At 50.8% G+C, this 25,853-nt stretch overlaps 2 protein-coding genes and 1 non-coding gene across 3 annotated transcripts in view; 2 read left to right on the forward strand and 1 right to left on the reverse strand.

Moving 5' to 3' along the window:
* Positions 1 to 984: 984 nt before the first annotated feature.
* On the forward strand, positions 985 to 6,741 carry RPL32 (ribosomal protein L32). Its single transcript, XM_075996310.1, has 4 exons — positions 985 to 1,091; positions 2,415 to 2,515; positions 3,779 to 3,960; positions 6,556 to 6,741. The coding sequence occupies exons 2-4, from the start codon at positions 2,420 to 2,422 to the stop codon at positions 6,683 to 6,685; spliced, it is 408 nt and encodes a 135-aa protein (XP_075852425.1). The 5' UTR covers positions 985 to 1,091; positions 2,415 to 2,419; the 3' UTR covers positions 6,686 to 6,741.
* On the forward strand, positions 2,206 to 2,345 carry LOC142863439 (small nucleolar RNA SNORA7). The gene has a single exon (XR_012914205.1). It is a non-coding gene; the product is annotated as a small nucleolar RNA SNORA7 (small nucleolar RNA).
* Positions 2,414 to 25,853, reverse strand: part of CAND2 (cullin associated and neddylation dissociated 2 (putative)) — a 38,982-nt gene continuing 15,542 nt past the window's right edge. The window contains exons 6-15 of the mRNA XM_012785299.3: positions 25,686 to 25,791; positions 25,393 to 25,535; positions 23,370 to 23,662; positions 22,858 to 22,999; positions 20,976 to 22,478; positions 19,044 to 19,139; positions 14,883 to 15,052; positions 13,431 to 13,595; positions 10,325 to 10,432; positions 2,414 to 9,558 (exon numbers count right to left, since the gene is read on the reverse strand). Coding sequence (XP_012640753.2) covers positions 9,331 to 9,558; positions 10,325 to 10,432; positions 13,431 to 13,595; positions 14,883 to 15,052; positions 19,044 to 19,139; positions 20,976 to 22,478; positions 22,858 to 22,999; positions 23,370 to 23,662; positions 25,393 to 25,535; positions 25,686 to 25,791 — 2,954 coding nt within the window. The 3' untranslated portion in view covers positions 2,414 to 9,330. The remainder of the gene's footprint in view (positions 9,559 to 10,324; positions 10,433 to 13,430; positions 13,596 to 14,882; positions 15,053 to 19,043; positions 19,140 to 20,975; positions 22,479 to 22,857; positions 23,000 to 23,369; positions 23,663 to 25,392; positions 25,536 to 25,685; positions 25,792 to 25,853) is intronic.

Here is a 25,853-nt window from a genome sequence, read left to right on the forward strand (position 1 = left end):
TTAGCCGAGCATGGTGGCACACGCCTGTGGTACCAGCTACTTGGGAGGCTGAGGCAGGAGGATCGCTTGAGCCCAGGAGTGAAAGGTTGCGGTGATTTAGACTGACCCCACAGCACTCTAAGCCCGGCAACAGAAAGAGACTCTGTCTCAAAAAAAAGAAAAAAATGAAGTGTGGAGTCAAATCTCCAAAATTCACTTTCCACATATCTAAAATGGAGAGAACAATAGAACTTCCTTATAGAATTGTGGTAAGCAATAGTAACTCCCATGGAATGTTAGCTGTTACAGTCTCATTAGTATTTACCATATAAATTCATAAGAGGGAATTTTTTTTTTTTTTGAGACAGAGTCTCACTTTGTTGCCCAGGCTAGATAGAGTGAGTGCCGTGGCGTCAGCCTAGCTCACAGCAACCTCAAACTCCTGGGCTCAAGCGATCCGATCCTACTGCCTCAGCCTCCCAAGTAGCTGGGACTACAGGCATGCGCCACCATGCCCAGCTAATTTTTTGTATACATATTTTTAGTTGGTCAATTAATTTCTTTCTATTTATAGTAGAGACAGAGTCTCGCTCAGGCTGGTTTCGAACTCCTGACCTTGAGCAATCCGCCCGCCTCAGCCTCACCAGGGTGCTAGGATTACAGGCATGAGCCACCACGCCGGGCCTCACGCCAGGGAATTATTAGGTAATCTGTTTTGTTTCCTCCTGGCCACTAAGAGGCGCACTTCCGGGTAGAAGAAAGACGGGCGGAAATAGTCCAAAATCTGGATTTGGCTTCAACTTCTGGCGGAAGTAGTGTTCTTCAGGTCTTAGCCTAGAAAGAATTCCAAATTTCTACGTAGTTCAAAGGCAGGTAAGATAAATTTTCAGATTTATTCCCATATATTAATGTCTAATAAAACGCAGGTATACTCAGCATTTTTTGCAGCATTATTTCTCTTGATTGTCATTTTCTTTGAAGGACCTGGAGCCGGAAGTCCTCGTCTTTTCCCTGCCAGGATCCTAGAGGTTACTTCCCATAAGCCCTTGAGAACCGCCTTCCGGTCTCTCTTCTTGGCGGTGCCTACGGAGGTGGCAGCCATCTCCTTTTCGGTGAGTGTTTATCGTGAGCCATCCGCATTTCTGCGGCCGCCATCGGGCCCTTTTACACCCTTCGTGAGGGGGCCTCCCCTTCCGCGAGGTCGCCTCTGTGGGTGTTGTGGTTGCCGGCTTGCTGGAACATGGACAGGAACAGCGAAGCGGCCTGGGCGGTGATGGCGCTTTGCCTTCCAGGGCCGCTTGGGGCTACAAAGGCTGCCTGGAGTCAGGTCAGTCAGAGCTGCAGAAGGCTTGATTCCTAGCGGCGCAGGGTGCTAACTGGGACCAGACTACGGGGCTCCCCGGGGCTGTGGAGCGTCTAGAGCTGTCCCGGTTTGACAGCCCCTAAGCTGGGATCCGTGCGTCGCCGCCCCCACGATTGTCTGCCCACGTGTATTTCACTGCTGCACCCGGCGCTCCTTCCCTGCACTCTCTGGCCCTCGAACTGCCGCTGCGGAACCGCAAAAAAAGAAAAAAGTTGTGTAGTCCGCTCCTTTAATTGTTAACAGAAATTCTGGTAGTGAGTTAAGATCTCTGGGAATATGGAGATGAAAATGCTCCCTTGCATTCGAGGATGTCATAGTTCCAGTGGGTACAGTCGTTATTGAATATGTGGTTAATTGAGTTCCTACTGTGTGCCAAACAAAAAAAGCAGATTGATGGCTGTGAAGAGAACAAAGAGGGTGCTGCAGTAGGAAAAAAATAAGTGGCTGGGAGAACTACATTGAAGCAGGTATATGTCGATTCTCAAACGTCTCCAGGTAGAGCAGTAAGTTTAAAGGTTGTGGCATTTTAGAAGCACATGGTTTTGTGTGTATTTTGAGGGTACTGCGGAGCCACAGCAACCGAGGGGAATTATAAGTTCTCTTTATTAAACGTTTACTTGGTGACAGGCACTGTGCAAGCATTCAGCATGCAGTGTCAGTCTCCATTTTACAGATGGGAATACTACGACTCAGGTTCAAGTAGATTGGACAAGGCCTGTACAACTAAGTGGACTGTGTAGGTGTTGGGACACTTCGTGGGGTGCTGTCTGCTGCCACTTTGCAAACTGAGGTCTTGGGATCAGTTTTGTTTTAGGTCAGCTGTTGGATTCTTTCTTGGGCTCTGAGTGGGTGAGATGACCTCTAACCTCCTGGGATCGCGTCTGGAGAGTGGCTAGTATTCTGCCAGCTTCGGAAACAGGAGGGAAAGCAAGCCTAGCAGAGGTACCCATTCCATTCCCAGCTTGCACGGTAGCTGGTGATTGGAAGACACTCTGCAACAAGTGTGCAAGCCTTGGGCAGGAAAGCCTCCTTCCAGGATTCTTCTTTAACTGGGTCTGCTTCTTTCTTAAAGGCATCATGGCCGCCCTCAGACCCCTTGTGAAGCCCAAGATCGTCAAAAAGAGGACCAAGAAGTTTATCAGGCACCAGTCAGACCGATATGTCAAAATTAAGGTATATGTTCCTGGGATGGAAATGGGTGTTGGGGTGGAGAAAGGAATTCCTAACAGGCTGTTTCTGACATCACCTAGATGGAGGATTGTCTTTAAGAGATGAACTGGTTTGTGGTAGGTGGAAAAGCTGTCTGTAGAAAGCCAGGTCTCCCTGAATGTGCCTTACTGATACTCAGTCTCTTGATGTATACATTGAAATTTAAATGAAAAGGGATGCTTGGCTGTTTCGATGTGTTTGGATGGCTTTGTATTTAAATCATGTAGTTCAGGTGGCCTTATTAACATCAGGAGAGGTAGATTATCCATTTTATAGATAAGAAAACTCAGGTCTTGAACATCTAAACCCATGCTATTCGTCTTACTATATACATAATCCCTTCACATCCATCAGTATTCCATTTCTCCGTTGCTTAGGAGTATGAACAGGGATCTAGGTTCCTAGAGGTTAAAGCCAGGAGTTACTGTTTGTTCCCCCAACCACCACCACCAGAAAAGCACATAAAGAAATAGTGAAGGTGAGGCGTGGTGGCTCACACTTTTAATCCTAGCACTCTGGGAGGCTGAGGTGGGAGAATCACTTGAGCTAAGGAGTTCAACACCAGCTTGAGCAAGAGTGAGACCCCATCTCTACTAAAAAGAGAAAAAAATTAGCCGGGCATGGTGACATGCACCTGTAGTCTCAGCTACTCTGAAGGCTGAGGCAAAAGAATAGCTTGAGCCCAGGAGTTTGAGGTTGCTGTGAGCTACGCTGACGCCAGGGCACTCTAGCCCAAACAACTGAGTGAGACTGTCTCAAAGAAAAAAATAGTGAAGGCCAAGTGCAATGGCTCACTCCTGTAATTCTAGCACTTTGGGAGGCCCAGGTAGGAGTATCACTTGAGATCAGGAGTTCAAGACCAGCCTGAACAAGAGCAAGACCCCATCTCTACAAAAAAAAAAAAAAAAATAGAAAAATTAGCTGGGTTTCATCACGCATACCCATAGTCTCAGCTACTCGGGAGCCTGAGGCATGGGGATCACTTGAGCCTGGGAGTTTGCATTTGCAGTGAGCTATGATGAAGCAACTGCACTCTAGCAGTTGCTGGGGAGACAGATACTGAGCCTATTAAAAAAAAGGAAAGAAAAGGAAAAAAATGGAATAGTGAAGTACCATTAGCCAGATAGTGTTTGGTCTATTTGCTTTTCATGTGTTGTTTTTTTCCCCTCCCCAAAAGTAGGAATTGGCCTTCTGCACAGACACCCACCTGTGTGTTATTTCTTTCAGCGTAACTGGCGGAAACCCAGAGGTATTGACAACAGGGTTCGGAGAAGATTCAAGGGCCAGATCTTGATGCCCAACATTGGTTATGGGAGCAACAAGAAAACAAAGCACATGCTGCCCAGTGGTTTCCGCAAGTTCCTGGTCCACAATGTCAAGGAGCTGGAAGTGCTGCTGATGTGCAACAAGTAAGTTGGGTCCCACCTCTGGGTTCAGGGGTCAGAAGTTTGTGAACATTTCTGACTGGAATTCCAGATCCTTTGGGATGCTTTTGGAGTTGTGCGGTTTCTGAGGAAATCTGAAGTTTCTTGCAGGAGTTGCTGAAGAGGGGAGAGAGGCTTTGTCCTCAAGCGTAGAGACCCAAGACAAAAAAGGACTTTGCTTGACACTGCAGCATCTTTTTGGCAGTCATTTCCAGGATGTTGCTGTATTTATGGGGAAGCAGGGGGAAGATCAAACATAGCCTCAGACCTTAAAGGGTACTTTATTCTCCACTGGTAAGGGGTATGTCCAGAATGCCATGGGAACAGAGGAGTTGCTACCTGACTGGGGCAGGAGGCCCTTAGTGCCAAGTGTGAACTAGATGGAGAAAGGGAAGACTTCGCAGGCTCTTAGAATGCTTACACAGAGAGTTCACAGAGCATTAATTCTAGGTGTTTCAAGCAAGTTAGACACTTGGTGACTGTTGTGTGTAAGAGACTCGGTGGTCTGCTTTGGCTAAAACTAGGGCAGTGGAATGAAAAGACTCAAAAGATTTCTCGTGGGAAGTGAGTTAGACACTTTGTATGAGTCTGGATTGGAGGGAATGATAGTTTTTGGTTAAGTAGAGGGCAATTTATTTTCTTCCCTCCCTTGTAAACAAAAGCCAGAGAGCTGGATTTTCCTGAGAACATGACTAGTAATGTTTGTGTATGTGCATGTTGATGAAGACCTTTTATTTACAGTGGTTGTAGACACAATAATAAAAATAAACAAAACCAGTATTCTGACTTTGTTGCCTTCTAAGATTGGAATTTAACCAGGCGTCGAAACTCTGGAAATTCTTTTAGAAGGGACGAATGTAGGAATTACTTGTAGATACCCAAATCACAGTAAGTTTTGGCAGTTTGTGGGCAATTGAATTGTGAAAGACAGATACAACTCAGTACCTGTTATGTAGCCGCCATGATTAGTAATCATTTGCAGTGTAGATGCTGCCGGTTGCTATGTATTTTTAAGAGCAGCTTAGAGTTTTTAAGATCCATAGAAGTACTCTGTATCTATGACCTTTGATATACAAGTTCCATTTTAAGGCATTATCCTTAAAGAATTGAAAAGGCAAGGAAACTATAAATCTGGCCATTGCAGCAATAATCAATTAGAAACAACTGAAAATGTAATTAGTGGATGGTAGAGTACTTGATAGAATGTTGTGTGTCCACTCAAAGGATTGGTGTGTAGCAGTATGGAAAATGGCCAAGTGGGTGGGTGCATTTAAAATGGTAGGTACACTCAGTCCTTACCAGATAAGCAGATAGTAAGGATGGGGGGTTTTGAAAAAGGAAAACAAATCGAAAAGTGAAATACAACCTAAGTCTCATAGAAACATTTTAAAATGTAGCTGCTTTGAATTTGAGTGGACTTCTATATAAAACAAAAATTCTGCATCTGGATTTGCTCCTGTCTTGTTATTTTCATACCAGTTCAAGAACTGTATGCCCGTTGTCTCATTTAATCACTCCTTACAGTCCTCTCTGTGCTGAAGTTGTTTTAGGGGTGGTATGTCTGTCCTTAAACCACTGTTGGATGGCTTTGTAAATCACCTCATTAGGCCAGTCAGTTACCAAACTGGGGCATGGTCTAACTGCCTCTTCTAAGTTGTAAGGAATGAGTTAGAACACAGCCTAGGTCACCAGTACTCAGGGAATAGGTGTTGCTTCTCTTGAATTGTATCCTCAGCAGTCAAGCTGGGAACTCTTGGCTCGATTCAGACTGTTGGACTCTGCTCTTGGCCTCTCTGCAGAGAGTTGCAAAACTTTTCATGGGCAAGGCCAAGCACTCCAAGACTGACAGAGATCCTTTGAACCTGGAGTGTGGGCATGGCTTCATCCTGGCCCCTTGGCCCCTGCCCATTACTTGCTATGACTTGGAAATTCATGTCCTTTATGGGCCTTGGTTTCCTCATCTGTAAAATGGAGGTAATACCTGGATTGCAAGGCTGCTGTGAGAATTAAATGAGAAGGGACAAGGGGGGTGCTTTGTAAATGAAAGGCTTCTTGTCATTACCAGGGACACTAGTACCATGGAATCGGGAGCTGGTTGTGGAGCATCGTGCTCCAGCAGGCATTTATCAAGCTACCCTCTTTGCTTGGTGGTAAAGTGACTCAAACCATTGCCTTCCTGGTGGGATGTTTTTTGTTTTTTTGAGACAGAGTCTCACTCTGTTGCCCCAGGCTACAGTGCCATGGCGTCAGCCTAGCTCATAGCAACCTCAAACTCCTGGGCTCAAGCAATCCTGCCTCAGCCTCCCAGGTAGCTGGGACTATAGGCATGTGCCACCATGGCTGGCTAATTTTTTCTGTATATTTTTAGTTGGCCAATTAATTTATTTCTATTTAGTAGAGACAGGGTCTCGCTCTTGCTCAGGCTGGTCTTGAACTCTTGACCTTGAGCAATCCACCCGCCTTGGCCTGCCAGAGTGCTAGGATTACAGGCGTGAGCCACCGCACCCAGCCCGGTAGAATTTTCTGAGTGTGTTTTTAGGACTGTCTTGCTTCTTACCCATTCACTTGATTCTCTTCCAGATCTTACTGTGCGGAGATTGCTCATAACGTTTCCTCCAAGAACCGCAAAGCCATTGTGGAAAGAGCAGCCCAGCTGGCCATCAGAGTCACCAATCCCAATGCCAGGCTGCGCAGTGAAGAAAATGAATAGACAGCGCGTACGCACATTTTGTGTTTCAATAAAACCATAAAAATTCCCATCTGGCATTTTCCTTCCTTTTAGTCTTCAGATTCTTTACTAAACTCTGACAGCTTGTCACAGAGATTGTTATTTTGCCTGTTAAAAAAACCCTTTGGCATCTTCCATTTGGGTAGGGTTTATAAAGAACATTAGATTCTGAACAGGGAACATGGCCTCAGGCAGTAGCCTTGGTCAGCTCCAGTTGGGGCTGGGGAAGAGGGGAAGGCTTGCCCCCTCACACCAAGGTGGGTTCTGACGCACTTTATTGAAGCTTGCCACTCCCTCACTTGGTAAACTTGGGTGACAGTTATCCCACGTGGTTCTTGTGAGCATTGAGAGAATGTGCATGAAAACATCCAGATACACTTTTCTGAAGCTCAGCTGGATATATGCCTTTTGATTCTTAATGGGATTCGTAAATAGCATCATGTAACTGTCCCAAAATATACAACAGGGTGATGCACAAATTGTTTTTATATGATCTACCTTGGTTATTGGAAGATTGCTCTTTCTCTTATATAATCCCTTTCCCAGTTGCTTCTTCAGGCATAATTTTCCCAAGATGTGGGTGGGGTCTTTCTAACTAGTGATAATTAGGCCTCTTGATTGGTACTCAGATTTTATTTATTTTTTTAGAGATGGGTTTTGCTATGTTGCCATGGCTGGCCTTGAGAACTCCTGGGCTCAAGTGATTCTCTTGCCTCAGCCTCCTGAGTAGCTGCGAATATGGGCACATGCCACTAGGCCCAGCTAAGCTTTTTTAAGAGTGTCTCACTATGTTGCCCAAGGCTGGAGTACTCCAAATTAGCATGACTAAATCCCCTTTTTAATGATAGCCCTAAACCTTCCTTAGACAATAACAGCTAGAATTTAGCATCGTTTTAATGATAAGATTGTGATTCTACTTTTCCATTAATCGTATTAAGTGGTAGTATAGGTCACAAGGGATGTGGTGTATGCTACTTGGTAGTAACAAGACTAAAGTGCTTACAGACCGTTTCTAACTGTCCTGCTCAACCCAGCAGAAATACTGCACTGGCTACAGTAGTAAAATTTCAGGGCCTGCTTGTCACAACTGGACTTAAATCTGATAAACATCTTACAGGCTGTCTTGTTCAAAACCTAGTCGTGTGGAGTGAAGTGGTCGTTTTCAGGACTTCTTTAAATTGACTTGGAGGTATATTGAAGATAGTGGTCTGATTATTGGGGATAGGAATTATATAGAGAAAATGATAAATTTAAGATCTATTTTTTTCTTTTTGAGACAGAGTCTCGCTTTGTTGCCCAGGCTAGAGTGAGTGCCGTGGTGTCAGCCTAGCTCACAGCAATCTCAAACTCCTGGGCTCAAGCAATCCTGCCTCAGCCTCCCGAGTAGCTGGGACTACAGGCATGCGCCACCATGCCCGGCTAATTTTTTCTCTATATATTAGTTGGTCAATTAATTTTTTTCTATTTATGGTAGAGACAGGGTCTCACTCTTGCTCAGGCTGGTTTTGAACTGACCTCGAGCAATCCGCCCGCCTCAGCCTCCCAGAGTGCTGGGATTACAGGCATGAGCCACAGCGTCCAGCCAGGATCTATTCTTTATTAACTTGGAATATCATAGAAAACTTTGGCCTGTCACTTGTATTTCTGTGTCTTTAATACTAAAAACTAGAAATGACATTTGAAACCTTTCTTAGGACACACCAACTGGTTAAGCCTTGAGTGGTGATATAAAAGGTTTCATTTCTCAATTTACTAGTGTTTTTTTCTGTTTTTAAATTTTAATGCTTTATTTAACTCCATATATCCAAATTATCATTTTAAGATCTCAATATAAAAATTGAGATATTTTACATTTTTTTCTACTTAGTGTTTAAAATCCAGTGCAATTTTTATACATAATAGTATATCTTAAGTGCTCAATTGCCATATATGGGCAGAGCAATTTTAGATTTATTGTGTTTTCCCTTTCACATTCCAATTTATTATTAATAGTATTTGAAATTAGAAATTAAACATTAGGTCCAAGCCTGTCCAGTTCCCTACCCCATCTGTTCTCCTCCCTGCAAAAAACCCCTTAACGTCTTCCAAATTTCTGATTCATCACTGCCAATTAGAAATGAAACGTGTTGATATTTTAAATGTGAGTAACTCAAGTATCTGAGGCTTTCTGAGATGCCCAGCCAGGGCCCTAAGTTCTGGTATTGCAGAGTCCAGACCAAAAGCAGTGAAGAAACGGGAGTAGGGGCAGCGTCCACTGCCTCCTAACCTCTCGCAGCCGTCACAGCCTAGTCTAAGTACTAGTTTGCGAGGCAGGGGCTCCCCTGTTTGAAGGAACCACACTATGGAGGGATACGGTGTGAGGAGTCACTGGAAAATTCTCCATTCTTTGGATGACTGTCCTGAGTTAGATGGCCCAGCTGTTGGCAGCCTCACAGCTTGGGCTGGGGGCCTGTGCGATTGGGTCCCTGGGAAAGGCACTGTAAGCCCTGACCGGGAGCAGGAGGGCCCCCAGTGAGATGATAGAAGGGCAAAAGTAGAAGCCTAAGGCCTGGGATGGTGGGAGGGTGAGGCCTTGGGCTTGGCCAGGCTCCTTTTAAGTAAGGGCCCACCTGAGCACTGGGGTGAGACTAGCTGAGCTCCATCGAGTCCATGCTGGGGGCTGAAGCAGAATCCTTCTGGATGCTTTCAAAGAGGGTAGCAAGTTCAGGATTGGATCGTATTTGGGAAGAGAAGTCGGCCATGATGGGGCTTTTCCCCACCTCCGGGATGGTCAGCAGGGCTGCCACCGCCCTCATCGCAGAGCGCTTCAGTTCATCCTGCTTCTCAAACTCCTGTTTCACAGAACCAGCTTTGACCTAAAGTGGGAAACAATGAAAGAAGCAGCTGTCCTTTGTTGAGCCTGGCCTGCACCGCCACGTCCTCACCAGTCTTGGCTTCCTCCCTGCCCTCTGGTCTTCCCTGAATCCCAGCCGGCACTGCCCGCTCCAAGGTCTCCAGAGCTACTTCTTCAACTCCGCCCTGGGCTTGCACACTGGCTGGTGGCTTCTTTGCCATTCAGATCAGCTCCAGTGTTGCCTGAGGGGCTTCTGCCCAGACAACTAAGTAGCTCATCTTTATTTTTGTTAAACGCCAGTGGTGTGGTGGCTCACACCTGTAATCCCAGCACTTTGGGAGACCAAGCTAAAGGATTGTTTGAGGCCAGGAGTTCAAGACCAGCCAGGGCAACACACTGAGCCCTCACCTCAACAAAAAATAGAAAAATTAGCCAGGCATGGTGGCATGCACTTGAAGATTGTTTGAGCCCAGGAGTTCAAGGCTGCATTGAGATATGATCATGCCACTGTGCTCAGTGAAGTATCACAAGAATGGAAAGAAAGAAACAGAGCTGGGTTCAAGTCCAGCTCTGCAATTTACTAACTGTGTAACCTTGGCCAATAAGAACCTCCTGGAGCCTCCATGTATACATGTATACCACAGTAAGAATAAGAAGTACTTTATAAAGAAAATGATTAAGTGAAGCTCTTCACACAGCACCGGCTCTAAGGGGATTCTCAGTGAGCCGTAACTGAATGACCTGCAGAGGACCCAGCCGGTGCTCCAGGTCCTGGGCAAGGGGCTTACCTTGGTGGTGCAGGTGGCCCTGAGTGGCTCAATAAGCCGGTCCACCCTCTGCAGGACGGGCGCAGGACACAGGGTAGCCAGCCGGGCAAGCATGAGGAAGGTCAACATCTGCCCAGAAGGAAGAGACAGTTCTCAGGATGGCCCGTGGAAGCAGCAGAGGCTCTGCCCACCAAACCTGGAGCCCAAGTTCAGACTACAGCAGAGGCTCACCAGGGCCCTGCCCGTCTCCCTGTCCAGGCCTCAGTTTCCTCATGTATAAAATATGAATGGTTGAGAGGGGGGAGGAGGGGATGGGTATGTACATACATAATGAGTGTGACACGCACCATCTGGGGGATGGACACGATTGAAGCTCTGACTCCAGGGGGGAGGGGGGAAGGCAACATACGTAACCTAAACATTTGTACCCCCAATATGCTGAAAAAAAAAAAGATGTGAATGGTAATACTTTCTTCAACAACCACTCTTGGCTAATCTGAGGATTGATATGAAGAGTGAAGAGGCACAGGGGTGGGGTGGGGGGTGGTTCTCAAGCTCAGATGCCCACAGGGTCAACGGGTGGAGAGGCCAGCTGGGGACTGCTGGGCTCAGTGGATTGTGGGTATGTGGGAACATGTGGATGCGGCCCAGGGCCACTGGAATGTTTTCAAAACAAACCATGATTTTCATGTAAAATCTCTCCATTTTTAAACATTGGCACCTGATTTCAAAACAAAACAAACCATGTGAGCCAACTGTGAGCCAACTAAACTCAGCTTGAAAATGGGTCAAGTCCCCACAAAGGACCCTCACACAGCATAAAGGGTAGTTGTCTGGAATCCACATGTCCTACCCCAGCCCACCCGCCCTGCCCGGACCCCTACAGCCCACGGCAGAGGAGGCTGGGCCCCCAGCAGCAAGGAGCCTGGCGCTGGGCTTCACAAGCACTGGCTCTCGCTCCTCCCCTTCCCAGCTGTGCCCTCGAAAATGTGCACGCAACTTAAGCGTGGAACGGTGACCTTGATGGAAATGGGAATTCCTGCAGCCACGAAATGTGACAGTGAGCACTGATCCATACTGACAAGGAAAGAACATACAGTAAACATAAGGTAAGAGGTCAGGGGACAAAGCAGCACAGGTAGTGTGATCTCCTTTCTGTAAAACTCACACACTCATCGGCAAGGCTCTGCGAACAGGGACCCCGCCTGCCACGCTGACCTCGGTGCTGGCCCTCACTAGTGCTGCCTGCCTGACTGGTGAGCGCTCGTGTGCACCAACCCAGGGAACACTGCGATTCACAGCAGGTCTCTCTAGGTGGAGGTAAGTTCTGGGGTGATTATTTACGTCTTTATTTGCTTTCATCTTGTGTGAATCGTTTAAAACAAGCAGGTATTACTACTTTTGATTACTTTGTATTGGTTTTTCATCATAAAAGTGATTTGCTCTTTCGAGTCCTCACTTCCAAGATGACAAAGGAAAGAAGGAACAACGGTTGTGCCAAAAAGGGCCACGGCCACGTGCAGCCTATTCGCTGCACAGACCCTGCCCGACGCGTGCGTAGGGACAGAGCTATTAAGAAGTGCGTCATTCGGGACACATCGGCTGACAGGGGCTTTTCTGAGCGAGGATCTTGGATGCCCGCGTGCTTCCCAAGCTGTGTGTGGAGCTGCCTTACTGCGCGCGCTGTGCCACTTGCAGCAAGGTAGTCAGGAACCGTCCTCGGGAGGCTGGCAAGGACAGACTCCCCCACCCGACTCAGACCTGCGGGTGCTGCCCCAGGACCCCACCAAAGCCCACGTGAGGAGCTGAGTCCGTGAGGACTGAAGAAAAACTGTCCTTTGGAAAAAAGCAAAATGGAAATTATACTTTTAAAAAAAGTGATTCATGCTTACAGTATATATTTTAAAAAGATGCAGTATGGTGGTTCCTCAAAAAAGTTAAACACAGGATTCTGATATGACCCACAGTTCCACTTCTGGGTATATACTTAGAAGATTTGAAAGCAGGGGCTCAAAAGGGCATCTGCACACCCATGTTCACAGCAGCATCACCCACGACGGCCAGAAGGTGGGAACACCTAAATGTCCTCCCACAGATGAGTGGATAAACAAAATGTGGGCTGTCCAGACAATGGATATTATTCAGCCTTAAGAAGGAAGGGGATTCTGACACATGCTGCAACATGGATGAATCTTGAGGACTTTACGCTAAGTCAAACAAGTCAGTCACAAAAGGACAAATAAATACCGTATGATTCCACTTACAAGAGGTTCCTAGACTACTCAGATTCACTGAGCAGAGTGCTCGACAGGGACAGAGTTTCAGTCTGGCAGATTAAAAGAGTTCTGGAGATGGATGGTGGTGATGGCTACACAACAATGTGAACATACTTAATGCCACTGAACATACTTAAAAATGGTGACAGTGGTAAATTCTGTGTTACGAATATTTACCATAATAAAAAGAATTACTATTACATATGTGAATAAACTTTAAAAATTTTTTAAATGATACAGAGGATCTAAAATGAAGAAACCTAAGTCTCCTCACTGCCCCACCAGCCCCAGCCGCACTCCCTCAGGTAACAAAATGGCCCAAACTTCCAGAACTAGTTCTTGTCACTCAACAGTGGGGCTTGGCGCTCTTTCACGTCGTACCTGAAGCGACCCAGCTCCCTGTTTAATGCTGCTAGCACCCCGCAGCTGCAGGTACCCGGTTCACCTAGCCAGTCTCCACAGCTGGGCACGCAGGTGGCTGCCAGCTTTTCCTGATTCCCAGAATGCTGTGAAGAACCATCTTGTACATAAAACTCAGAACACGCGTCAGTCAGCCCAGAGGCTTTGCACGTGGGTCAAATGAGATGAGATGGAACTGCTGGGTCAAAGAGTCAAAGGTCAAAATGTCTGGAGATTTAAAGTTTTTCTAGTTACTGCCAAGCCGTGCTCCGGTGTACACTGCCACTGAAGGGCTTTCAGACACGGGTCCCTTTTCTTACCAGAAAACAACATGCAGCTCTTTTCAGGGGGGTCTGGAGTAGGGAGCAGGGACAAACAAGCATGGGCCCAGTGGTGCCTGGCCGTCCCTTGGTACGGGGTGGGCGTGGGTCTAGCAGGGGACGTGGTCCTACCCGGATGTCATAGTGGTCCTTCAGCCCATCCTCCACGTGGTTCAGGAACTCACAGATGTCCAGCTGGCCCAGGCAGCTCTCGAGCAGCGAGTACATACACTCGAAAGCTGCCTTCCGCACGTCCAGCCCGTCGTCCACCGTGTGCTTAAAGGGCCCCATCTCCACCTGCAGGCGGGAAAACGGCTAAAGTGTGGGGGCTATGGCTGCTGGGCGCAAGAACACCCCAAACCCCACACCTCTGCTCAACACTGTGCTGAACCCAAACTGTGCCTCACGCTGGCAAGTCTCCATGCCGTTGCTCAGCCCGCACAGCCCTTCCCCAGGTGACAGCAGCAGTGACAACAGTTACCGTCTGAGTGCCAGGCGCTGCGCTGGCAGAGGACATCCCACTCAAGCCCCACAACTGCCTTCGGAGGCAGATGTTATTCTCAACTAGGGCTCGGGCAGGTTAATTAACTTGCCTGAGGACTCACTGCTGCTAAGTGGCTGAACCAGGATTAAAACCCAGGTCTCTCTGAAGCTTTTAACCACGAGGCTTTGTTCTTAATGGTAAACTCATTTCCACTACTCAAAGCCCAGCTCAAATGCCCCCTCTTCAGGAAACTTTTCCAAGCCTTCTAAACAGAGTTGCTTCTCCTCAGCATTGCCAGGTGGTTCAGACTTTTTATTACATTGTGTGATAACTTAGCTGTTAAATCACCTTTAATCTCTCCCCCTAAATAAATCCTTACTTCACCAAGTGGGCTCTAAATAAGTTAAATACAGATGCTCCTCGACTTACAATGGAGTTACATCCCAATAAACCCATCATAAGGTGAAAACACCGTAAGTTGAAAGTGTGTTTTTGACTTACAATATTTTAAATTTATGATGGGTTTATCGGACATACCCCATCGTAAGCCGAGGAGCATACTGAATGTCTATCACTTTCGCACCATCATAAAGTTGAAAAATAGTAAGAGAAACCACTGTAAACTGGGGACTGTCTGTGATCAGCAGAGTGGCATCTGTCTCTTTTAGGAGGCCATCATGAGCTCTTTGGAGGCAGAAACCATGTCTGGTCCAACTCTGCGTCCGGCACTCGGGCTCAGCGCAGGAGCTCAGCGAACACCTGCTGAACGTCAACATCTCCTGAGAGCCGCCGCGAGCCGGAGCACCCTGAGCACCGCAGGACTTAGCTCACTGAGTCCCCGCAGCACCCTCATCGTGCAGGCGCGATTATCCTCCTGCTGCTCAGAGAGGATTAGGCTGCCCTGGCAGGGGTCACATAGCCGGGAGGTGGAGGGCAGGACCTGACCCAAGCCATGTGGCCTTGCCACCTGCTCTGATGAGCTTTACCCTAGTCGCCATAGTCCTACCAGTGAGGCAAGAGAGGCGGTGTCCCCAAGTGCCCAAAGCGGGCAACCAGCAAGGAGCTGGACTGTACCCAGCGCTCCTGGCCCTGCTCCTCACCTCTCGGATGAGGTCCCGGCGGATCTTTGTCTCCTGGTAGAGGAGGGGCAGGATGTCGTCCAGCAGGTCCCGGACCAGCGAGGGCTTGTTGTGCACGGCCGAGTTGAAGAAAGCCAGAGTGGCACGGCGCACGTTCAGGTCTGGGTCCTGCAGGCTCTCCATGAATTCTCCTGGCAGGAAGACGTGACAGGTGTGAGGGGCCCGCAGCCAAAACTCAAAACCTCGTCCCGCTCCCCCTCAACTATCTGGTGACTGTGAGCTGTGCAGACCTGGCTGAACGTGTTCTGAGAATCTACTTTGTGCCAGGCATAGCAGCCCTTCAAAGTCCAGATGAGAATGTGGGCTCAGGCTGGCCTGGCTTCCAATCCAGGCTCTACCACTTAATTTTGGGGCCCTGGACAGCCTTAATGTCCTCATCTGCAAAATGGGGGTCACACCAGTACCTACACTATAGTACTGTTTTTAGCTTTAAAAATGTGGTAATGCATTAAAAGCACACAGCACAGTGCCTGGCACAGAGCAAGGACTGTACAAATGTTAACTGGATATTACAGATGAGACTCCTGAAGATCAGAAAGGTAAAGAAACTTAAACAGAGTCACACAGCACTTCACAAAGTATACCTTTTTGTATAGTGCTATGATTTGAATATCCCAAAACCCACATGAACTAAAATGCTCACCCACCCTCCCCACCGGCTGACTGAATGGACCCCTCCTGGAGAAAGGACTATCCTACAGCAAAATTGCCTGCCTGGAGGAGGGAGGTCAGACATGCCTCATCATGCCCCCCTCCCTTCTTAGAGACTTCCTTTGTAACCCATTAACAGGCCTCAGGGTATGCAAGACAAACCTGCAGATCCTCAATTTATGCAACAAATGGTGGCTTATCTCTGGTAAACAGTTTATGTTAAAACATTCCAAGCCTTTAGACAAAGCTTCATGTTTTTAGCCAATTACAATCCAAAGAATCTTTAAACCCACCTGTAACCTGTAAGCCCCCCCCACTTCAAGATGTTCCACCTTTTTGGGCCAAACCAATGTATGCCTCCCACATATTGATTGATGGCTTTACCCATAACCCCTGTCTCTGAAATGTATAAAAACCAAACTGTAACCCTGCCACAACCAGTCCACTTGCCCAAGGCCTCTTGGCAGTGGCTCCTGGTCATGGTCCTCAAATTTGGCTCAGAATGAATCTCTTTAAAATTATTTTGTCTCCAGCAGAGACTGTCACAAAAAAAAAAAAAGAAAAAATAAATAAATAAATAAAATTATTTTGCAGAGTTTGGCTTTTTTTCCCTTGACACCCACGTTGAAATTTAATTGCCATTGTGATGGTATTAAGAGCTTGGGCCTTTAAGAGGTGATCAGGTCCTGGGGGTGAGCCCTCACGAATGGATTAATGCCCTATCGCAGGTGTGGGGGGTTTTCACGGCAGTGGGCTTCTGTTAAAAGGACAAGTTCGGCCCCCAGCTTATCTCTCTGTCTCCTGTGCCTTCTGCCCTTCTGCCATGGAGGACCTGCACCGGGTGCTGGTGCTATGCTGTTGGACTTCCCAGCCTCCAGAACTATGAGAAATAAATTTCCTTTCTTTATAAATTACCCAGTTTGTGGTATTCTGTTCTAGCAGCAGAAAACGTACTATGACATATAGTTTAGGCTTTGTAGAAGTGTTAATGTTTTCCATATTTAATAAATAAGCAAAATCAAGGATGGAGGATCCCTAGGTGGGGAACCTAACTGTATTTAAGATGATCAACATAATCACCCAGGTTACAAAGGAGAAAACAACTAACACAAGCCACGTCCACACGGAGTGTTTTGACGAGATGCCCTCTGGCTAAAGACAAAATAGCTCTGCACACATACCAACTTTGCACAGAGATAAAGGTCTGCACTTCTCAGGCTACTTTCTGTCAATTTCAGGATTAAGAAAATGAATATTTTGTAGATAATGAAAGCTGGGTTTCTCCCTGAGAAGGTAGTTAGGGATGTGGAAAAGGTGAAGGCTAGAATGGACGCTGTGGTGCAGACTGCAACAGGGCAGCTGTGAACTTGAGGTTTTCAAGATAGTCAGGTAGGTAGAAAAAAGAAAGTAAAGGAAAGAAAGAAAGAGAGGAAGAGAGAAAGAGGGTAGGAGAGAGGGAAGAGAGAGAGGGGTGTATAAGTATGTGTGTATAAGTATGTGTGTACATGTACACATGTACATACGTGTGTGTGTGTGTGTGTGTGTACAGGCATACAAACATTTCCTAGTTCTGCCTGCCTAGAGGGCCCAGAAGCAGTGACATCCGAGTAGCAATGCGCACACCTGGTGTCCAGACCTGGGATTCTAAATACCATTCTCCACTAAAAGGAATTAGGGCTCCTTGAAGGAATGGCTGATTCCAGAGCCAGGGCAGGAAAGGTTCAAATGAGTGTGGAGCATCTTATTGTGCCCCAAGGCAAGGATATGGTCAAAGAATAGTGGAAACACATCAACAGGACACAGGGTCCAGCATGAAAGATTCCCAGGGGCTAAGTCTGAGACAATCTTGGGCATCAAGATTAAACAATAGCCGGGCGCAGTGGCTCACGCCTGTAATCCTAGCTCTCTGGGAGGCCGAGGTGGGCGGATTGCTCAAGGTCAGGAGTTCAAAACCAGCCTGAGCAAGAGCGAGACCTTGTCTCTACTATAAATAGAAAGAAATTAATTGGCCAACTGATATATATATAAAAAAAATTAGCCAGGCATGGTGGCGCATGCCTGTAGTCCCAGCTACTCGGGAGGCTGAGGCAGAAGGATCGCTGGAGCCCAGGAGTTTGAGGTTGTTGTGAGCTAGGCTGATGCCACGGCACTCGCTCTAGCCTGGACAACAAAGCGAGACTCTGTCTCAAAAAAAAAAAAAAAGATTAAACAATAGATTAAACAATAGAAAAAATGAGTCAGGCGTGGTGGTACACGCCTGTAGTTTCTATATATATTTTTAGTTGGCCAATTAATTTATTTTCTATTTATAGTAGAGACGGAGTCTCACTCTTGCTCAGGATGTCTTGAAATCCCGACCTCAAGTGATCCTCCCTCCTCAGCCTCCCAGAGTGCTAGGATTACAGGCGTGAGCCACCGTGGCTGGCCTGACATTATCCTTAAAGGCCACAGGCTGAAACCCGTCTCCCTGTGAACAGTGTCTGGATCGCCTGAGCCCAAGAGTCTGAGGTTGCTGTGAGCTAGGCTGATGCCACAGCACTCTAGCCCGGGCAACAGAGGGAGATTCTGTCTCAAAAAAGAAAAAAAAAAGTCCAAACACACTAAAGCAAAACAGAAACACCCAGGTGGAGGCCCCTGGAGGTGCCAGCCACGCCGGAGGAAGTCAGGTGGGTGCTTGCGTGCGCCTGCAGGGACAGGCCACGGATGACACTGCTGCTGACGACACTGCTGCAGCTCGGAACAGTTCTCCAATTCAGAGTGTGGTCACAGCTGCTGGCCCCTTGGTCTCACTTAACGGTGCCCCGGCAGGTGGGGTCAGCGGCCCCATCTTCTAGCTGAGGATGAGCCGACTCTTCCACACTCCCACAGCCAGGGAACGGCAGGGCCAGAATTCCAACCTGAGGTTGGTGGGCTCCACAACTTCTCTCCACCTACGGGGCTGCCCTGCCTGGACGAGGAGGACTGAGACTTTGGTGTGGCCCGGTTCAAGCCTGAGGCTCCAAGCTCTGAAGGGGCGAGGGGTCTGCCTTGCCTAGGGAAAGCCTGGTCCTGTAGAGCCCCAGGGGACAGGCTCAGCCTCCTCCCAGTGAAAGCTGCTTGGGCTCCACAGGCCGGAGGGCGCCCCAGACAGGGGAGGTCTGGGGAGCCACTCTTCCCCACCTCACTTCGGTGCCTGCAGAAGCGAAGGCGTGTGAGAGGGTGTGGAGCGCCTTCTCCCTCAGCAGCCCACGGGGCTCCGGACAACCCTGGAGGATGGTGCACAAGAGCTGTTCACAGCCACCCGACAGGCCAGGAAAGTGAGGCTCGGGGTGAGAAGGGCATGCCAGCTCGCCTAACGATTCCATGGCGGCGGGAGGCAGGGACCCACTGTGGGGTCCAGGTATCCCTCGGCTATCGTGTAAGAAGCTTCAGCCCAAGCTCCAGGCCTGGGCGGGGGCGGAACAGGGCTGGGGGTGGCAGGGAGGCGCTCACCGATGAAGCTCTTCAGGAGGGGGTCGATGGGATGCGGCTGGTCTGAGATGAGGAACTTGACCGCTGTGATGACAGTGCTCCTGGTGTGTGGCCGACCTGCAGGGTTAGAGGAGACTTGGTGAGGGCAGGGGCCACCGACCGCACAGGTGGGAAGGCGTCAGGGCTGCCCTGCCTCTGGAAGACAGAGCCCCACCCCTTCTGTCTCAGGGCAGCCTTGACTCCCCCTGGACGCTTCCTGCTGCAGCTGAGTGAGGCGGCCAGTCCCGGACCGCACCGCAGCTTGCGGGCGGAGGAATAACCCAGGACAGTGGCCACTCAAAAGAACACTTCCGTTAGGCTTTGGGACTGCGTTACATTTTTCAGACACATTATCCCAATTAATCCTCAGGATGGCCCCATTAATAATGGTAAAATAATGTTAGTTTAAATGATCAATAAAAATGATTATTAATATCTATTTTACACATGAGGAAACAGAGACTCAGAGAAGTTCAGTTCACGTCTATGGCCACGCGAAGCGCCAGGCCTCCCAGGCGGGGCCGCGGGGCCCAGGCAGACTGCAGGCCCGGGGCTCTCGCAGGAGGCAGACCAGCCCCAGGCCCGCTTTCGGGGGGGGCTCGCCCAACGTGCTTTGCTGCTGCTTTCCGAGAAGAGAAGCCAAGGGAAATAATTCCCCTCAAGGGTGAGGGAGTAACCCGCCAGATGCGGGGGGGCGGGGGGGGGTTCATAATCTGGTGGTAGGGATGAATGCCGAAGAGGCACTGAATTCAGACTTCCAGATTTTTCCTTTCTCTTTCCATCCTGACTGGCTCCCAGGAAGACCTGGGGGGCTGATGAGGACAGGCACAGCAGGACAGGATTAAGTGAACTGAAAAGGAAAGAGACCAAGGACAACTAAGGGCAGGGAGGTGAGATGCAGACCAGGACAGGGGCTGCACAGAGAGCGCCAACCAGGAAGTCCCAGGAACTTGCTAGAAGCAGAAGCAGGCCACTAATTTGGCTCTAAGCTACCCAGCAGCTGGTGGTAAAAAGGCAGTGTGACCAGGTAGCTGGTTCAACTGGGCGTGGGACAGAAGCAAATCGGTGCTTAGACAAAGCAGGGCTCCTCCGCACCTTGAGAGGCTTGGAGCCTCATGCCACGTAGCAGCTGACGTCCTCCCCAGTGTCCTTCCTGTGCACTCAGTGCCGAGGGCCCCGACTGTGACCACAACACACCTAGCAGCCCCAGCGGCCTGGGATGTGCTCAGCGTCCATTCCTGTAGTACCGCAGCACACCAAGCACTTTGCCAGCACTCTGCCACCCGATATGCCTACTGATCCTGTGAGGGGCCCGAGAGCCGGCTCCAAGCCCGGAGGCCTTTCATCCTGCGGACACTCACTTGCCCAAATGCCCAACGACCCCAGGTGCCCGCTTCCTACCTCCTAGAACTGTGACACACCCTGATGTGCCCTTGTAGGACAACCCCAAACTCCTGCCCCTGCCTCTTGCCTGGCCCTCTCCAAACCCCAGGAACTGTCATCTAATCCCAGTCTACATCGACATCTGCTCTTGGCCCAAGCTAGCCCGAGAGCTGCCCCTCTGCAGGCTGCAGTCTCTGGCCCCTCAGAGATGCTTCATTAACTTTTGCCCGAAGCATGAGGCCTGTCCACACCAACAATCATGAAAATGGCACCATAAAACTTTTAAGTGCATTTGTTGTAGGGACGTATCAAGAACCCCATCCCTTCTATCCCAGAGGGTTCCACGGAGGAAGCTTTCAAGTCTCAGGAAACGCCGTGTGTTCCTCGGTGGTTCTTCTACCTCTACCCCATAGATACTGTGACTCCGGTGCCCAGGGACTGAAATAGCTCACCCTGGGAGCTGCCTGGAGGCTCAGGGGCAAACTGCCCACCTCCCAGCTGGGCTGTCTTTACCTACACCTGTGCCCTTACCTGCGGCAAGCTGCTTCCGGAAGCGGGGCAGAAGGAACGGAGGGTTCACAAGGACCAGCTTGCTGATGCACTCGGCCACCACGCCCCGGGTGCCCTCCTCGGCGCCCTCGCAGTGCTGGAACAGCAGGGCCCAGATGTCCTCAGCGTAGGGCTTCAGGCTGTCGGGCTGGGCAGCCCCCAGGGCCTCCCTGAGCGAGTGCAGCAGCAGGTACTGCCGCCGGGGCTCGGCCTCGATCTGCCCCAGCAGGAAGGGCAGGAAGTCGGGCAGGTTGCCAGCGCCCACACGGCCCAGCGCGTATGAGGCTGCAGCCCTCACATCCTCACTGGGCGACCCCAAGGCTTCCAGAAGCACTGCCTTCAGCTCCCGCTGGGGGCCTGGTCCGGCCACTTGCCCCACCTCGGCCAGTGACAGGAATGCCAGGACCTTGACCCCCGTGCTGGAGTGGGGTGACCTGGCATCAGAGACCAGGCGGTTGGCTGTGCCTGCTGCCTCCTGGGGACAGGCAGCTGAGAGGGCTGCTACACACCGGGCCAGCGAGTGGAACACCTGCTTATGCAGACCCGGTCCCCCGTCCACAGCCTGCTCATAAACGGGTGCAGTGAGCAGGCTGATGAGTTCAGCATAGTCCACGCACGGGGGGCGGGTCCCCACCAGAGCCTGCAGGAAGCCTTCAGTGGCCGCCAGCACCCCAGTTGGCAGCAGCGGCGAACGCAGCAGCCGCAGCAGCTCTGAGAGCACAGGGCCGCTGACCTCCGCCAAGGAGGCCGGCTGGGCCTGGGTCACCGTGGCAAGGAAGTCCACAGCCAGCTGGGCCACATGCATGTCGCTCTCGTTGACCAGGGCGGGCAGCTCGGCCAGCACGGCCCGCACTGCAGACGGGGGCAGGCTGAGTCCCTGGCTCTGGGCCAGGGCGTCCAGGGCAGCCAGTGTGGCCAGCCGCAGCGCTCGCTGGTTCTTGCGCAGGAACGAGCCCAGGATGGGCAGTGCCTCCGCCAGGATGAGCTGCAGATCGAGCCGCAGTGGGGACACGGCCACCAGAGTCAGCGCCTTGACGGCAGGCAGCCGGGTGGTCTCATTCCGCAGGCGACCCAGGAGCAGCAGTAACGTGGGCTCCAGGTCATCCCCCAGTCGGTCACCTAGGTGACCTACCAGGTGGCCCATGCAGGAGATGGCCCGCTCCTTCACCTCCTGGTCTAGGTCAGTGGCTCGGAGTCTCGCCAGGGTGGCTGTGGACATCGCTCCGACATATGGCTCGGGGTCCAGCATCCGAGGCCTGTCCAGTGGCCACAGAGCCCTCACCAGCTCCTGTAGCACCAGCAGGGCCTCGGCTGCAATCTTGTAGAAAGGGTCGGCCACACAGGCCATCACAGCTGGCAGGAGGGCAGGCAGGTGTGGGTGGAAGGCCTCGGCCGGCTCCGTGCCCAGGAGCCCCTGCAGGAAGGCCAGGGCATCCATCCGGATGGTGGAGGAGCTGGAGCGGTCAGCTAGCGAGCACACGATGCCTGTGGAGTGGGTGCAAAGGTGGCGTGGCCATGGACCCTGACCCAACATGGTCCTCCCCAGAAGCAACTGGAGTGCCCACAGGTGCTAGGCTGAAGCACCTAAGCTCTTATGTAGAAGCTTCTAAGAAGTCAGTGCTTGACCAGTGGCCAGGGCTAAGGGAAACAGGCTGGGGAAATGCATGTGAAACCAGGAAGTAGGGCCTGGAACCCAGCCTGTTCTGGCTGCAGGCAGTGGGAGCCGCAGTAGGCTGCTGGCCTGGGGTTCAGCCTGGGACTGGGGCCCAGGTTCTCTTGGGGATTGGAGGGCTCAACCCAGGGCTGGGGCCTGGGTTCTGGAAGAGGCCCTGAACAGCAGATACCAGACTACAATCCAGCCTACCTGACACCAGCACGGGCATGTGCGCTGCCAGGCTGCCAGGGAGGACGCCCGCCAGCTCGGTGAGAAGGCTGAAGCAGCCCTGGCGGGCCCTGATGCTCCGATCTTTAAGCTGCCGCTGCAGGGCCTTGATCACAAGCGGCACCTGTGTGCAGGTGGGGGCAGTCAGGGACCACCCGGGACCTCCCCACCCACCCACTGCCAGGGACCTTGTCCGGGAACATCCCCAGGAGGACACCCGATGTGGGGAGGACATCTCCCAAGCACCCATCCCTCGCTCTATGCCAGGAACTTGAGGACCACACGCAGACCCCCAGGTAGGTACTCCTGTGTCCCTTTTACAGGTACAGAGAGATGAAGTAAGAGGAAGCTCGAGGTCACCCAGGCAGTCTGGCTGTCACGGAGGCCTGGCTGATCCCACCCCATGGGCACCTTCCCTTCCTCGGCCAGGTCCTCTCCCCAGATGAGCTTCCAGCGCCGCTAACTGAGCAGGCGTGGGGCGAAGGCATGCCCACCTGTCTGCGCAGCATGTGGAGGTTGCTGCCGGTCTGGGTGGGCTCTTCCACGGCCTCCAGCCATCCCTTCGGGGGCCGCGTTTGCCGCAGCAGCACCATGTAAGCCCCAAAGACATCGGCCTTGACGTTCTCCTCACGTTCCTTGAAGCGACTGATGAGTGCAGGTGCCAGGGTGCAGTGGAACTCGGGCAGCAGGTCGGGCCGAGAGTCGATCAAGGCTGCCAGGCACTTGGCCGCTGCCCGGCGCACCTTCCAGCTCATGTCGTCGTCGTCACTGTACTCATCCTCACTCTCTGGAGCGGGAACAAGATGCCCGTGGAGCCCGTCTCCCAGGCCAGGTGTGGCTCAGGGCAGGGAGCGCATGCTGTGCTTCATCTCCGGAGGAGCAGTATTTATACCCTGCAATGAACCCTGCCTCCTCACGAACACCTACTGCGTGCTAGGCATGGCGCTAAAACATCAAATCCAGTTTCCTTTTAGCCCCATGACCATCCTGTGAGACAGGGGTCATTTCTCCAGTACGGAGATGAGAAAACTGGCGCTTCGAGGGAGGAGGTGGCTTGCCCAAGTGAGGGTAATATGTGGGGTTGAACCAGGGTCCCCCTCTGCCTCTGGACCCTTGTTCTGACTACACCAAGGAAAAAACTGGCTTCCAGTTCTTCAGTGAAGAGTCAGAGAATCCATTTTGGGCCCAAAACCCACCCTTTGGTTTCAGGACTGGCTCGTGATGCTTCATTTACTGGGATTCCAGAGGGGAGAGGTGACAGGGCCTCCCCTTGGCCTCTTCTCTGCCCCAGCCCCAGCTCTCAAAGGCTTCAATTCCAAACACTTCCAAGCAGGATTAGTACTAAGGAAATGCTGGCTTTGTGTGGCTTTCTACTCTACAAGCTCCCCGGAGAAATAAGAGCTCATCAAGTCCTTACCACCACGTGAGCAATGAAGGTGCTGTTAAGCCCCATTTTACAGATGACAAGACTAAGGCTCAGAGAGGTGAGACTCTCCCAAGGACACACAACTAGGAAACAGCAGAGCTGAGATTCAGGCCCATGACACGCACCCATATTGCTGGGGGGAGACACACAAGGCTCCCAGGGGGATTATCCTAACCAGAATCCCCCCGAAGGACAGGCTCAGACGCCAAAGTGTGCCTGGCCATGCCACTCTGTTGACGATTCAGACTCTCAGAGCACTTGCATCTAGATAGGTCACAGTGGACCACATCCACTGGTCAGCTCAGCAGATGTCCCCTCTGATGCACTGATGTTTGTTACCACCCTAAGCCACCCACAAAGAAATATCTATAGCTCCCTATTACTGACAAGAAAATGTCCAAACTCCTTGGTTTGGCATTCGCGGCCACAACACGCCTATCCAAGCTCATCTCCTACCATCCCATCTTGTTTCAAGTATCCCATCAGGCCCTAAGTATGTCATCTTCATCAACACCTCTGCCTTCAGGTCTAGGGGCATCTCTGCCCTGGAAATCCATCAGAGTGACGGACAGAACCACAGGCACAGGAGGAAGGAAACCACGGAAGCCAACCCCCATCCAAATATCTTTCTCCCTGTCAGTGCCTACCAGCCCACCTTTAGAGCTTCCCTCTGCTCAGTTAAAAGCATTATCTCTTAAGAACCATTAATATTTAATAAAAGGGTACAGAGATGGCAGCAGAGGGATGGGGGAGTCTGACAGACCTGGCTCCAAGTCCCAGCTATGCCACTTCCTAGTTGTGTTATCTCAGGCAAATCTCTTCTCGAGTCTCAGTTTCCTTGTCTGAAATATGGGGATAACGGTACCTGTTTTTAAGAGCTATTGTAAGGAACATCAACACCAGTAGATGTTCAATAAATGATAGTGATTACTATTGTCATATTGTGATCTGTGCAGTCCGAGTGGGTGGGGTTGGAGCCTGGCAGCAGGACAAGGACACCAAATGTGGCCTCTGCCCTGCCTTTGGCTGGGGGATCCGGGAAGGCTGTGCCACCTTCACCGTCCAACCCCATCAACACGTAGTCCACGCACCTTGTTCACTGAATTCACTATCCTCTGTCTCCATCTGCTCTTCATCTTCGTCACTGTCATAGTTATAGTTGGGGTCGTGCTTCAGGTATTGGAGGCAAAGGTTGGTCACGTTGGGCACGTGAGGCCCCATCTCCTTGGGGCACCTGTTGGGCAGGATGTGGGAAGCTCTGCTGGATCCAGGCAGGACAGGGTGGGGGCCAGGGCCCAAGGGTGAGTCCTGAGATTTTACTGCCTTGAGGATCCCATCCCCACCAATTTCCCAAGAAACCCCCAGGCAACCCTGCTGCACCTACTTCCTCAAGAAGGCCTCGAAGGCCTGGAGGCAGGACTCCCGGAGCTCATCGTCATCCAGGTTGCAGAAATCCTCTACCAGCGGTACCAGGCGGTCCAGGTGGGCCCCTGTGGGGCCAGGTGGGTCACTGAAGCCAGGCCAGATCTCCCCTGGGGTTCCCCCAGCCCAT

The sequence above is a fragment of the Microcebus murinus genome, chromosome 21 (assembly GCF_040939455.1).
Source record: "Microcebus murinus isolate Inina chromosome 21, M.murinus_Inina_mat1.0, whole genome shotgun sequence".
NCBI classification, from domain to species: Eukaryota; Metazoa; Chordata; class Mammalia; order Primates; family Cheirogaleidae; genus Microcebus; species Microcebus murinus.

Bases quoted from the DNA above. Each gene is read 5' to 3' on its own strand.
- RPL32 (XM_075996310.1), top strand. From the start codon at position 2,420: ATGGCCGCCCTCAGACCCCTTGTGAAGCCCAAGATCGTCAAAAAGAGG. The intron at 2,516-3,778 runs GTATATGTTCCT...TATTTCTTTCAG, and splicing joins ACCGATATGTCAAAATTAAG to CGTAACTGGCGGAAACCCAG. The intron at 3,961-6,555 runs GTAAGTTGGGTC...ATTCTCTTCCAG, and splicing joins GTGCTGCTGATGTGCAACAA to ATCTTACTGTGCGGAGATTG.